Source organism: Henckelia pumila, chromosome 2 (assembly GCF_033568475.1).
Source record: "Henckelia pumila isolate YLH828 chromosome 2, ASM3356847v2, whole genome shotgun sequence".
Lineage (NCBI taxonomy): Eukaryota > Viridiplantae > Streptophyta > Magnoliopsida > Lamiales > Gesneriaceae > Henckelia > Henckelia pumila.
In genome coordinates this window covers 120612839-120626998 of record NC_133121.1, presented here as the reverse complement: position 1 = coordinate 120626998, position 14160 = coordinate 120612839, and the positions used below count along the sequence as shown (strand labels likewise).

General features: G+C 34.7%; 1 protein-coding gene across 2 annotated transcripts; it reads right to left on the bottom strand.

Annotated features, from left to right (window-relative positions):
• Window positions 1-1276: 1276 nt before the first annotated feature.
• On the bottom strand, window positions 1277-10216 carry LOC140883623 (chaperone protein dnaJ 10-like). 2 transcript variants are annotated; one of them, XM_073290168.1, is made up of 11 exons: window positions 10096-10216; window positions 9881-9992; window positions 7595-7654; window positions 6361-6443; window positions 6091-6247; window positions 4742-4871; window positions 4201-4359; window positions 3515-3693; window positions 3354-3434; window positions 3097-3255; window positions 1277-1646 (listed from the first exon to the last, which is right to left on the bottom strand). In XM_073290168.1, the coding sequence occupies exons 2-11, from the start codon at window positions 9965-9967 to the stop codon at window positions 1554-1556; spliced, it is 1188 nt and encodes a 395-aa protein (XP_073146269.1). In that variant the 5' UTR covers window positions 9968-9992; window positions 10096-10216; the 3' UTR covers window positions 1277-1553. The 2 variants fall into 2 exon arrangements, with proteins under 2 accessions (XP_073146269.1, XP_073146270.1); XM_073290169.1 differs by having other exon boundaries at window positions 10153-10193.
• Window positions 10217-14160: the final 3944 nt, after the last annotated feature.

The following is a 14160-nucleotide window of genomic DNA, read 5'->3' as shown; positions in this document are numbered from 1 at the left end:
TTTGAGAAATTCTCATGGATTGGTGATAGATGTTATTTATGGTACTTTGAGGGGGTATTTTTCTCCAACTACTGATGAAGCTATTTGTATTAGAGAGGCGCTTAGCTGGATGAATACCAAAGGCTTTTCGCATGTTGTCGTGGAATCAGATGCTAAAGTGGTGATTGAGGCTTTGAATATTATGGAACCCGACACTTCTAGTTTGGGTCTTATTTTGCAGGATTGCATAATCCTTTCTAAGGATTTTCCTTTTTATAGTTTTATTTTTGCGTATAGATCAGCGAATCAGACGGTCCATGCTTTGGCTAGGAAAGCTGTTTCTTTAACTGATCAAGCGAGATGGGTCACTCCATCTCCTTCTTTGATTTCTAATGTAATTATTCCGGACTATGTTTAATATTATCCAATGCGTGTTTAAAAAAAAAAGAAGAAGAAGAAGTACTCCAATAAGATTGGTTCCAAATTTTTTTTTTTTAAAAAAACTGATTTTAGTTTGATTGGTTTTCACCGATTGTAACATACATACATATATATTACAAATTATTTGGATAATTTTATAAGACATCTTGAAAATAAGTTTATAAACAACTATTTAAATTTTCATGATGTTAAAATATAAGCTATTAAGATTTAAAATTCTCTCTACGTCGCATGAGTTATTTATCTTCTATATGTCGCTTTTTTTGGCTTCCACAAATATTCAGAAGCTTCTATCAAATAACAAAATAATCTTTTGTATAAATTTCATTTTGTGACGAATCTTTACATTAAGAGTAATCTAACGTTAAGACGTAGTGACAGATGAACTAGAGTAAATTTTTAAGATATTTTATTATTTCTTTTTACTAATAAATGAAAATTGAATAGTTTTGTGATTTAGAAGGATATTTTTTATATTATAAAACTTACATCATCATCCCGAAAGTAGTTAATCTAACCCGTCATGCTTTATAAAACGACAACGAAAAATAATCGTAGTAACAAACATAACATGAACAATAATAAGCTGATTTTAATCATTATAAATACTTTAGCATATAAGAGAGAAAACCACTGTGTCCCATATTATGCTGCATTAGACTATGAATTGAAAACTAAGGCATGGACCGGGAAAGGCCGCAGGAAAGGGAAAACCTATGAAGATAATAACTTTGCTACATAGTTGCGTTAATACTCGGGGCGACTAAGGCGAGACTCGTTCACCAAGAGCCTGTTTCTCCTCTTGTGATCGAGAACGCAGCTGAAAAAACATCTATTACATGATATCATATAGCCATATAAAAAGGTTGAGTTAAATTCAACAAGACGGCATAATACAGCAGTTGTACTACATCAAGAATTCAACCAACGTTGTGGCAGCATGTGACAACTTTTACAGTACATCTCATCTATATCTTGGACAAATCGCATAAACCATAGCGTCTTTAGATTCTATAAGGCCTATATATATGATACAACAACAATCAAGAAATGATACACAAGAAAAATACATACCAACATCCACAGCAAGTCTGCCACTCACATTCTTGGATATTGTAAAAACTAACACCTATTCATGGTTGTTTGTGAGCACCCGGTGGAGCAGATGGAATAGGGAAGTTACTAGGATGAGCTCCAGTAAACTGGGGAGCCTCCACGTATGGACTCTGAAAAGTTCAGAACACGTTGATGTTAAGGCGATGAATATCATGAATGAGAATTTAAAAAGTATAACTTATAATGAAAAATAAAATACTTGCAAGCAAATAAATTATTACTTTGATTGTTTAATGCAAATAAACTTGGTGCAAACTCGATCACAATGCAGGTGTTTTTTTTTTACATCAATGAGGTGTACGTGAACTATTAGCAAATGGTTTTCAATCTAAATACTATGCCACCAATCTTGTTCTAAGACCCAGCACACCAAGATTTAGAGAAACTAAATTTTGGTGCTCTTGCATCGATTGGTATGAATTTTAGGCAATATTTGACTCGGGTTTCTAGATATTTAATTCATTCAAGGAAGTTATGGAAATTCCTGTGAAGTATTAAATAAGCCGCATACTTATATAACAATTGCACAATAATATTATTTTTAGAAAACAAAAATCTAGTGGGAATTGCTAAATTATGTCCTTGTGAATCTTTGATTGAGTTTGGAGGGAGAGAATTTAATTTTGGGAAAGCATGAATTTCAAATGATGTCAATAATAGGCATATTTAAATTATATTGTCTGAGAAGTAAATTTAGAAAAATATATTTAATATTTAATCCTATTCTTGAAACTTTTAAATACTTGATTTTAAGCATTGAAGTATAAAGATTTAAAATAAGTGGATCTTGAAATTTATAAACATGTAAATAAAAGAACTGCATACACCTACATGCAAATCATAATACGTGAATATAAAATTCTAAGAATGACACGTAAATGTAATCGTATTCTTACTCAAAAAAATGTGTAATTGTATTCTTACTCAAAAAAAAATGTGTAATCATATTCAGCATACAAATGCATGCAATGGTTTTAATTTCTATTTAATTAGTATACGTGAAAGTTAACATACATGCATTATATTGCTGACAAAATCATGTTTGGATTATAGATGCGCGAGGGGGAAGTATAGCTTCTATATAACTAGGTGTGCATGAAGGTACTAAGTAAATACGACCGTACATTTTACTTATTACTTTCCATACACTTCCAAAATGTTCTGTGCTTTTTACCACTACGCACCACCCATGTTCTAGATAAATTATTACACTAGAATGGATTTTTCGCATATACACCAAGTCTGCACCTCTAAACATTTAAACCTCGAAGCATTAGTTAGTTGAGAGCAAAAGTAAAATCAATGTCCAAGATTTTCTTATGACATCTCTACTGGATGCAAATGCATCAATCGGGAGGCTTGTAAACGCGAATTTTTATATTACAACAACGTTGATCATTGAAATGTTGGAAAAGTAGAAATTGTTTACTCAACTCTAATTTTAGTGTATGTTCAATGTAATTACCCAATCATTAGAATTGTCAGAATGAGACCAGCTCAACAGAAAACCTTCATCAAGGGGAGAGGTGGTGAGAAGGGAGAGGAAGGGAAAGGCCACACCTGGTATGAATTTGCATTGTACAAGAATTCTTCATTATTTGAAGATTCAGCTGGTGTGTTCCAAGAAGCAGCATTAGTATTTGGTTCGTTTCCTCTCAATTTGTGGAGTGGGTCACTTGGCATGCTTACATTCTCATTTCCATTACTTGACTTCACTCTCTGAAGAACAAGAAAAACTCAAGTCATATCCATCTCCCATAATCAACACAAACCCAAGAGGAAATTGGCAAGGCTTCAGATTTCAGGGAATCTCTTACTTGGAAAATTTTTCCAAGGGTTTTTAAGCCCTTTGCTCGCAGTCGGAGCTCCTCTTTCTTTGCACTGCCGTCTTGCAGAACCTAAGGAGCACATAAATTAGTGACAACCATCAAGTTGCAATAGAAAATTGTTGCAAAAAAGGTGCTACTCCAAAACAAACCATCTGACAAACGCGAGAGAGGGTATTCTCAATATCAGCCACATTGAGCTTCCAGAGGGAGTCGATCATTAGCTTCTTGTGGGATTGCATGTATACCTCAAGTTCCTCCTCCGTGTAATTTCCTTCAGCGCTGAGCTGCCGTTTCAAATCTTCTTGTAGTTGAATCAAAGCAATTGCACCTAAGGATGAATTTTATGTCAGAAATGAAGGAAAGTGATGATAAGGCTCATCGAAAAAACCCGTGCACACTCAGAAGCTCCTCCCAACATGATGTAGCACAAGCTTAGTGATTTTTCTATCCATATACCATATTACAAGTTTCCTATAAAATTACCTAATAGCATATAGAATAGTGTTAGAACTAAAAACCTAAATACACCGTCTTCTTGGGCTCAAACAACATACAAGCTTTTGAGAAACAATTTTTTAAATGTATTTCACAGTTTGCTCACTGTTTGGACATTTTTAGATCGTATGCCTTCACACAATAAATTAGTCAAAATAAGAGAGTAGTTCTTGACTCCATTGAAAAACATCATCCCGAAAAGCATCGAGTAACAGAATTTTAAGGTGCCAACTTTGAAGAGTAAATCTGATCTACATACCCATTAACATAAGAAAACAAAGTGTACTTGATACAGGCAATGAGGCCTAGAAAATTAAACGCCCATAGAGACTAGACTAACCTGTTGCAGCAGTTACTTGGGATTTGATGAAATGTCCTTTATTTCTGAACCACTCAGCAATAAATGGCACACCCAAATAGATTACCTTCTTCCCAAGTTCTTTCGCAGCCTGTCTTGCATAGATATAGCCGATCGTACTCAGCATATCCACACCATAAGCTGTGATAGGACATTTTACCAGATGAGAATAGATTTGCTACAAATGGAGTAATTGACTGATAGATGAACAGTAATTAAGAAAGAAGAATGTGATTGGTAGCAGAATGTAATTGAAAGTAATCCAAGTAAGCAACTTGGCAAGGAACGAAACCATGTCAACCATTTATGTACCCCAAAAAAATTCATCAGATATTTATGGATTTAATTAATTACACATAAAACATTATATGTTAGTAGACATATGAATCAATATTATTATAGTTTCTCAAAAATAACAAAAGCTACCGGGAGAAATACTGTGGTTCCATTAATCTAAATAACAAGTCATAAGATAAAATGCATTAGCTGAAAATATGATAAGATGAAACTGATGATGCATCACCAGCATTGGAAAGCCTCGACACTTCCGCCTCAGCCTGACGAATAAAGTCTTCTTTATTTCCTTGGATATAAAGATGGAGTCGATCTTTAAGTATGCGAACTAGCTTCTCTTCCCTTTCCTTCTGAACCACCTACAATAACAAGGAAAAAGGTCCTTAGCATACAGAAAAGCTATACTATTAATATTCTAAATCATACCTATTTCAACTTTCTAATGGTCAAGCACTGACAAATGATGCATGCACAGAGCAAAGTAACATCACATTTTGAAAGCTGGAAATTAGAGTTTTGAGGGGGGGAAAGGGTAATTGGATTTGGAACCATTTTGCAAATTGATTTCCACAGTTTGCTTCAAACCAAAAATATTTGTTTGCATTCCAGAGAGTTGAAAATTCCTTCTGGATTGTAATCCATTTAGTATATCTGATCCTTCTTGCCTGTGCTTATATGCTGGTTTCTTTGGCTCAAGAAATACAGCTTTAAGCAAATGACAAAGGCAAAGCCATAAGCGGGAAGATTGAAGTTGAAAAAGATGGCTGGGCAAGAGCAACCTGTCCTATCAGCAGCTGGTGATGTGCTTGGGAGAAACTGTAGACATCTTATGGTTTGCTTATGAGGTTCTTGGTTGGCGTGCATTGTTTAGTTATGCAGCCTATGCCTTGAGGACATTGTGCATGTCTGGTCACAAGTATGAGTTGAAGTGGCAATAACTTTGATCTATACTGTGTACACTGGTCATTGCGGAGGTTCTCATAAAATTTTCTAAATAATAAGAATTAGTTGATTCTACTGGGTGAATTCTGCGAGAAGGAAACAAAGTTGGTGACTGCATGGCTGATTATAATATGAAACACTAATCCTCAGTCACTTCCAAATCTGGTTAGCCGAATTTGACCCTTGAGACGTTCATTTAAAAGGATCAACTTGGACTGCCTTACATTCGTTCAAGGCATTGCGCTTTGGTGTAGTCTTGTTTTCCATTATCATCTATGTGCGCTTTTTTTCCTTTTCAGAGGCTTCTGCCTTTTGGTTTGTATATTCAGATTGCATTTCAATATAATAAAAAATAGAAGCCTTCTTTTAACACTCATAATGCTACGTTGCAGGTTGGAATATTAAATTTTGCAAATTAAGCAGACCAAATTTTATATTGATTCACAGTAATAGTATAATAGTTGGGAATAATCAATTTCCAGGTCTTGATTTAACTCTTGGCCCTTCCAATCCCATCTTCCCATAGGCATCCTTTTAGAAAACATATTGGTGTTAAAATCGTGACAATAAATGAAGATGACACGCACATGAAGCAAAAAATGTACACTACAAACCAGGAAATATGAGAGATTATACCCGCATCTTGTCTTGCACTTTTTTGGCATCAAATTCTTCACCTTCTGCGAAAACGTCCAAGGAAGCCATAGATGCCATGGCAAGCTGGCCAATATATTCCTCAAAAAGCTCACTTCCAAAAAGCATGGCAAAGATCGCTGCAGGATCAATAATTTCTCTGAAAGAAATTCACAAGGGAAAAGCATGACCCAAAATTGGGTGTTAAATAGAAATCGCAATAACAGAAATTCATAATAATGAAAAAACTAGAGGCAATCCAAAATTACGTACGTTGAAATTCCTGACTTCCCATGAGCATCATAAGCTTCTCTCTGTTTTGGATCACTTAGCACCTGGTAGGCCTCGCCCAGAATCTGGTATAAAAAAAGGTATTGACTGAGAAGGCAAAAACCAATAACCATTATCACCACATATCGAACACATAATCTCAAATAGATAACACTTGTTCACTGCTCTTCCATTTCCAGTTAGATTTTATCATTCGTTTATGACAAGTTTATAAAAAACAGAAGGCAAAAACTAATGACTAACCACTATCACCACATATTGAACACATAATCTCAGATAGAAAACTCTTATTCACTGATCTTCCATCTCCAGTTTGATTATCATTTGTATATGACAAGTTTATTGAAAACCATTTATGTCATCAAATATGCAGCATGTTGCACAAAAGAACTTAATTAAATGCATAAATCATATTGCTTTGCATATGTGATTGCATATTCATTTGACGATGATTAACTGGTGGACAATATTTTCACATCTCACAAGTTAGATCATTCCAACATTTTTTAATAAGAAAAAATACTTTATTATCTATGTAAAGGCTATTAATTACAATAAGCAGGCTAGTGGTCCGCTGACGACAAAAGGCTGAACAAGACCCTGATCATATCAACAATAGACAAAAGCCCAATCTCTCAATAAATCTGAGATTGAGACATTCTCAAATTCTATATGAGACTCAATCCAAGTAGATGTTCTAATCTTGATCTTTTCCCAGCATTCTTCACTAGACTCTTCAGTCTTATAAAAAAATCCTTATATTTTTCTCTAACCACACCGACCAACATGTGACATGAGATCAACGCAAGATTTATCTGCCACAGATCATTCCAGCATTGCCGCACTTGTTATAAACTATTACAGTCTCATGTTATTTGGAGCCATGAAAAGATTTTCCTTTCAATTTTTGTTGAAATAATTAAAAGAGACTAATATGTTAAAAGTAGTTATGGGTTAAGAATTGAAGATCGAATGCTTTTTAAATTCCGAATGTTAATTTCGATACAGTAAATTTATTGAGTATGTTGGAACGGCAGTCACTCACTATTCATCTATTCCCCAACCTAGACACTAGTATTTTTACCCTGGACGAAGTCATAGTTATAGTGTTTTTTTTTAATAGTTAAAAAATGGTCATCGTGAATTAAGCCTACACCCTTCTCACACACAAAAGCAACAGAAAAATTATGATAAGGGGAAAAGGTGGTAAGCTCACCTGAAAATTTTGTGCCGCCAAGGGATCATTCGGGTTTTTATCTGGATGAACCTGTCTAGCCTGCAGCATTTCAAACCATCCGCCGATTGAAAAGGGTTAAAAATGGCACTAGTATATTAACACATGAATTGCAATTCGAGATCCTAAAATTTTTAAAGAGTAACTCCAAAAATAACAAAGCAAGAAGATTATACAGGAAGCTATCAAATTAATCTTTCAAACGTCTACATTGAGAAAGACCGTGATATAAGATAAACTTAAAAAACTTCTCTACCAAACCCAATATGTCAAGTCTCATGCTATAGACTCCGCATAGATCAAAGTATAAGATCTCATCACAGGTTAGAAACCCGTCTATTGCCACTGGCCTTTGGCCCAAGTAGCAGCCAGGTTGTGTCAGGTAGCGACACGAGTCTCGTGTTTGAGACCTCCACCCCCACGACCAAGTGTTTACAAAAAACCATATATGGTACAAATAAAGGGAGTGACTAAATAGAACTCCAAATTAAAAGACTCCTCTGGCTAATATGTTGGCTTCTTCTCTGCCTTCGTAAATATGGTGTGGTTCATCCAATTGAAAGATAAGCCCAGCTAATTCACTTCAGAAACCATTTCAAGCTCCAATCATATAGATTAAACTTGGGAAGAGCACAGATTGGCTAGAACCTACGAGCTGAGTCAAGTCACGCAACTTACTGAAGCAAACAAAAGCAACATACATCAATCCGTCATATTCTTAGATTATGGATGTACGAAAAGATCATGAAGTGAATATCATCACATGTGCATTTTTCGAACTGCTGACAATCAATTAAAAAAAATACTCACTGGTATAACAGCAAAAAAATATGACTGCTTGACTGCTTCATTGAACATTACCTTCAATACAAAAATTCTACCTCTGTGCAACCTACGCTTATATTTGCATGCTTCATGCTCACTGCATGAACTTCTTGGCCAGAGCACATTCACAGCTAAACTGTTGTTTTTTGTCCTAACATGCACCTAAACACAAGTGTTGTGCCCCATTTTGCCTTGAGTCTCAATGTGCACTCCCCCGGACTCTTAATAACTAAGTCCAAAATCCATATCACAACATTAAAAGTTGAGCAAAGGAAGCTAGAGTCAATGAGTGATGTTTTGCACTTTTCTCAACCCTTGTGTTTATTCTTGATACATTAATTTTGAGTTATATTCACTCTCTTCATTCCTACTTTTAAACCCTCAAAAAATAATTCATACATAGTAGTACAAATGTACAAAACAAAAAGTAGTTGTGCTAATAAAGATCAAAGATGGAGTTGAGGATTGCCTGGTTCTCTCTTTTGTCTTTTTGATTAACTAAGTGAAAATGTTTTCTTACTTCTCATATTAACTCGAAAACTATGCACAGTAACTAACGTTTGAAGTTCAACATATGGCAAACCAATTAACCAATGATGATGTCCTATTTCCTCGGCAACATCACCCGAATCCTAATGTTCAAGCTAATTCATTGAGTTAGATGTTATCCATCCAAATATTTTTTTATGGGAAACGAAGATGTTATCCATCCAAATCATGTAAACAAAAGCCCCATTGATCGCAACAAAAGCATTTTAGGGATCATCAAACAAGGGAAATAGCTTAATGTGAAAAATATCAAAAAATGGCAAAGAGCTGTATGCCTGTATCTTTCTCAATGATATAACGAAGAATGGAAGAAAAAATTCAAATTTGTTCCGCAGTTTGTTAGCACCAAATCTTCGTCATTGGATAGAAGCAGCTACTTGGACCATGTCTATCCTTAAATGGCACGAAATTTCATATCAAGGCACTATTATAAAGCAGCAGCTATGCCATAAATCTGCATGATTTGAAGATTGCACCATCGCATCCCTGGGAAGATGAGCTCCTAGCTTTAACATTTCAGCAAGAACTTTATTCTTGTCGTTTTTTAACATGGAGCAAAAGGTTGATCTCGTGAATATTTTTTTTCTTGAACCAACAATCGAATTTACCCAAACAATTTGCATATCAAACAGACACCTGATAGACCAAAAATGTTCAAGATTTAAGTAACCGTGAAACAGATCGCACACGGTCGATAGGGATAGTCGGATAGAGCATGGAAATTTCAGGAAAAATTCCAACCAAAGTTTCATCAGTCCCACATTAGACAAACCATCCAGCATGCGATTATGATAATTGACAGCGATAAAGAAAACCTAGCCGAATCCGAGAAAATACACACGCGCGCGCACACACAAAAAACCCAATAAATCCCAGCTTCGGAATCGACCGCACCTTAACATAATATGCTTTCTTTATTTGTGACTCAGTTGCGGAAGGGCTCACACCCAGCACATCATAGTACTCCGTCTCTTTCACCATGGATCTCGAGCAAGTTCTTCTTTCCCTGATTGCACTCAATTTGATTAACTAACAAACCAGATAAAAATTACGAGTAAAAATGGGACGATTTTCCAAAATTTTGACGCAATAATTCAGAAGAACTGTACCAGGATCGATTCGAGACTTAATATAATATAATATAATAATGGGGTTCGATGATTGACCTTTTTCTGCCCCGTCCTTTAGACTACCCCGGCCTCGTCAGCTCTTACTAGCTAAAACTTCTTTCCGCGTATGAGATTGGAGAACGCGGAGGCCCCACGCGGATATATGCGCACACACTCACACGTACACATGCCGCTGTAGATGCTTCAGATTTCCCCCTTGATTTTTTTTCAGACATCATGTTTCGCCACGAATATTATTATCATCGCAAATTCACGGTATATTAATTACTATATTTTACGGTTAATTTTGTGCGAGAGATATTTTATTTGACTTTACTAGTAAAAATTTATTGTTTTTTTATGTCAAATATATTATTTTTTAGTTTATATATGAGTTGAATTAACTCGAACCACGAATAAATATATGTGAGGCGGTCTCTTGTGACTGACGATACATCGTGGAAATCGGATTTTTTTTAATTTGAAAAAAAAGTATCAATTTCTTAAATTTTCACTGATGGGAGGTTTGATGGGTGGTTAAATAATAATACCTTTAATAGTTAAATAATACCTTTAATCGAATTATTTTTTTTTTTGCTTTGATAAAAATATTTTACCAATTATAAAAGGTCAGTTAATTCATGAATAGTTATGTTTGAATTTAATTGATCGTATGTGTAATGAAAAAATAAAATAAATTTTTATGTCCTATATATCTCTATCTATCTATTATGCAGTAATAAAGAAGGAAAAAGATCCGATCAGAATTATTTAACTAAATAATCTTTATTGAGATAAAAAATAATCATGTCTTTAAAGTCCGATTGATTTGTTTTCCTTTAATCGATTTCTTATTTACCAAGATAAATATGTGTAATTTATTTTCATTATTTCTTACATCTCTCGAAATAACTAATAGTTTTATAACTAATAGTTTTATTAAAATCTTTATTATTTTTGAAATTGGATTAATTTTACATAAAAACTCATATGAGGTCGTCTCACACATCAAGTTTTTATATTGATATCTGACCTGACCCAATTTATAAAAATATTAATTTCTACATCAAATATCAATTTTTATTGTATGTATAGATCAAGTCAACTTGTATCGGATGATATATACTCTTATTTTTTAGATGGAAAATGTTTTAAAGTATAAAACCAATCAATCCATCATTGTCGTAATGGTTTACTTTTGTTTAGAGAATCTCCGGAAAATATTATATATATATATATATATATAACATTACAATTGTAATCGAATATAAAAAAATATTTAATATAACAAACAACCTTTTAGGTAGAAGACATTTTTTGTTTATAACCTAATATTGGTGTGGGAGTTGGTGTAGTGGAAGGAGCCGTTGCGAACGTCAACTTATCAATGGCACAACAATGTTACAATTGTTTCATATCAAATATTAAAACTTATAAACAATAATTCATATACCTACGAGGTGAGGATGTTACATTACAAACTCAAGCTGTTTTTTATCTCAAAAAGACTTGCCCACCATGTAGTGTAACATCATGGATAGGGGTGCAAACGAACTGAGCCGGTTCGTGAGCTTTACGATCTCGTTCGATAAATATTTGATTTGTATTCGAGCTTATCGAACTCGAGCTGAATTCGAACATGTTCAAACTTTTTTTCGAGCCGAGCTCGAACCAAAATTATTTTGTTCGATAATTCGCGAGTCTTAATATTTAATTAATATAATATAATTATTTAATAAATATATATACATTTCGAATCTTTTTGAACATTTCGAGCTTTTCGAACCATGATATTCGAACAATAGTTCACGAATAAGTTCGAATGTTTCGAGCCAAACTCGAACTCGAACTTTATTTCGAGCCGGTCTCGAGCCAAAATATTTGAAATTATCGAGCTTCGAATCAAGCTCGAACTCGAATATACTCTTGTCGAGCCGAATTCGAGTCTTAAAATTTTATCATTTCGGTTCTATTCGGTTCGTTTGCACACCTAATCATGGGTAATGGGTTTATAAATCACTGTTTATTGGTTAATTATCAGTGTGGGAACATATGAGAAACCAACTTTCGAGGTGGATCACTCTAAATGACTTCACTGACTTTTTTATTAGTATTTAGTGCATGCACTATGCACCTTAATACAGTCTATGATATATCTTATTTTCTTTTCTCTTCGTGTCTTTGACATTATTATCGACACTAGTTCAATGAGATCTATTTTCCAGGTCTTCTCTCTCAGCTACGTCGACTTTCAATGAGAAGACCAATTATTATATCCATCGTAAAAAAACTTGTCTATTGAATGGTGTAACCTCGTGGGTTTATAAGTCACAGTTTATTGATTTCAATATTTGATGTGCACAACTGTAACAATGTCGACTACTTGAAAAGAGGACATCCTAGGCGGCCCATTTTAGACAGTTTTCTATATCGTCTCTTATGCTACTTGGACTCTTGACACCATTGGTAAGGTTTGAACCCAGTAGGCATTGTTGGAACACGTTTTCAGATCAGTCAGATCTGATACCCGGAGCAGCGGAAGTTTAAAAATTTTTCTTTTCTGATATGGAACGATTCCATATCATGGGTATCAAATCCTTACGATTAAAATAAACAAGTAAAATAATAATAACAATTAATATTTTACCTCTTCAAGCTATGGCTTGATTAATGGACTCCAACAGATTAAATCTGCTCTTCTTGTAAATCCCAGGAACTGATGACTTGCTCGATCAACTCCTGAATTAGGTCCACGAATAGAAAACATAAACCCTCTGATTGATTGCACTAGAAATCAATCAAATGTTTATCGAAGAGATTTACAGATTTGATCTGTCAATTCAGAATGTAATTTTTAAGGAAAAATCACAGACCGAATTCTCTCACAAAAGGGAGAAGGAATTCAAAAATTCCAACTTAGAATAATATGAGATTTTCGAAAATTGCAAGATAAGCAATGTTGTGTTTTTCGAAAATCCCTATGTGTTATATATATAATTTCTGTACTGGATTAAATTATATGTCTAATAGGACACTAACTCCTTAGGGCCCATTAGTCATAACTTAAGCCCAACAAGCCAAGCCTGTTATTATAGAAATTAATATAAAATTCATCATGACTTCGATTGATAAACTGATTTCACCAATGTGCACAGAAACCATTTCTGCACCTTTTAAAGTCAATATAATTTTTCTGAATCTGAATTCGGTGATTTCCAAAAATGCTCATCCCTATATCATTTTAGGAAATTACACTCCCTTTACTCAAGAAGTCCAACTTCTCTTTCGCTAAATTCAACTCTTTAAATTTAACTATCTCAACGGGGATTAATAATCCATTACTTGAGTAACCCTCAATGGTTCAGGGATACAGCTAGCCGTGGGCGCACAACTCCTTGTGACTCGGAACAACAATTTCCGACTTCCCATCGAATCATGGTAAGAGCGCCTAGCAACATCGCCCCATGATTCCTTAGGTATCACTAATAGTGCCTGCAAGAACCAGTAGGTTTTGGTTAGCGTATAGTACGGTCCCTTCATCCATATATCCCGATCGAATCAACAACCATTGGTACATCGAGAGTCGTTCGAGATTCGATAACTATGCAATGCATCTTGAAGATCAAATAGTGACATCGCATATGCTACTAGGAAACCAAGTAACCTAAAGCACATCATGTACTCTGGCCAGAGATTTGTCACACTAATATCTCCTCAGATCGCATAGGATATCCACACTCGCAAGCGTGTGGTGAATCCTTGACAACAAAGCATTGACTCCTATATGTGTCGTAACTGTACCCAATCTCGACACCTAATGACCCTCATAGAGTTGGTAAACGAGTCAAAGCACAGTACTAACATATAGAGTCTCCATGATGTTTCAAGTAGTAAGGACTAATGGTATATAACCAAAACCGCGGACTTATCCACTCAAGTAATGATAACCACTTGGAAAGTCCGAATAGGGTAGTTCGATCATCCATCATATGAATATCCATTTGCATGCTTCGAACATCTCTATGTTCTATACCAATGAAACGTGGTACTAGGCATCGCAAATGC

What these genes read in the sequence shown, in the direction of transcription:
- LOC140883623 (XM_073290168.1), bottom strand. Translation starts at nt 9,967, where the DNA reads ATGGTGAAAGAGACGGAGTACTATGATGTGCTGGGTGTGAGCCCTTCC. An exon ending in AGAAAGCATATTATGTTAAG is followed by an intron (nt 7,655 to 9,880) that starts GTGCGGTCGATT and finishes GAAATGCTGCAG; the next exon opens with GCTAGACAGGTTCATCCAGA. An exon ending in ACAATGCAAATTCATACCAG is followed by an intron (nt 1,647 to 3,096) that starts GTGTGGCCTTTC and finishes TGAACTTTTCAG; the next exon opens with AGTCCATACGTGGAGGCTCC.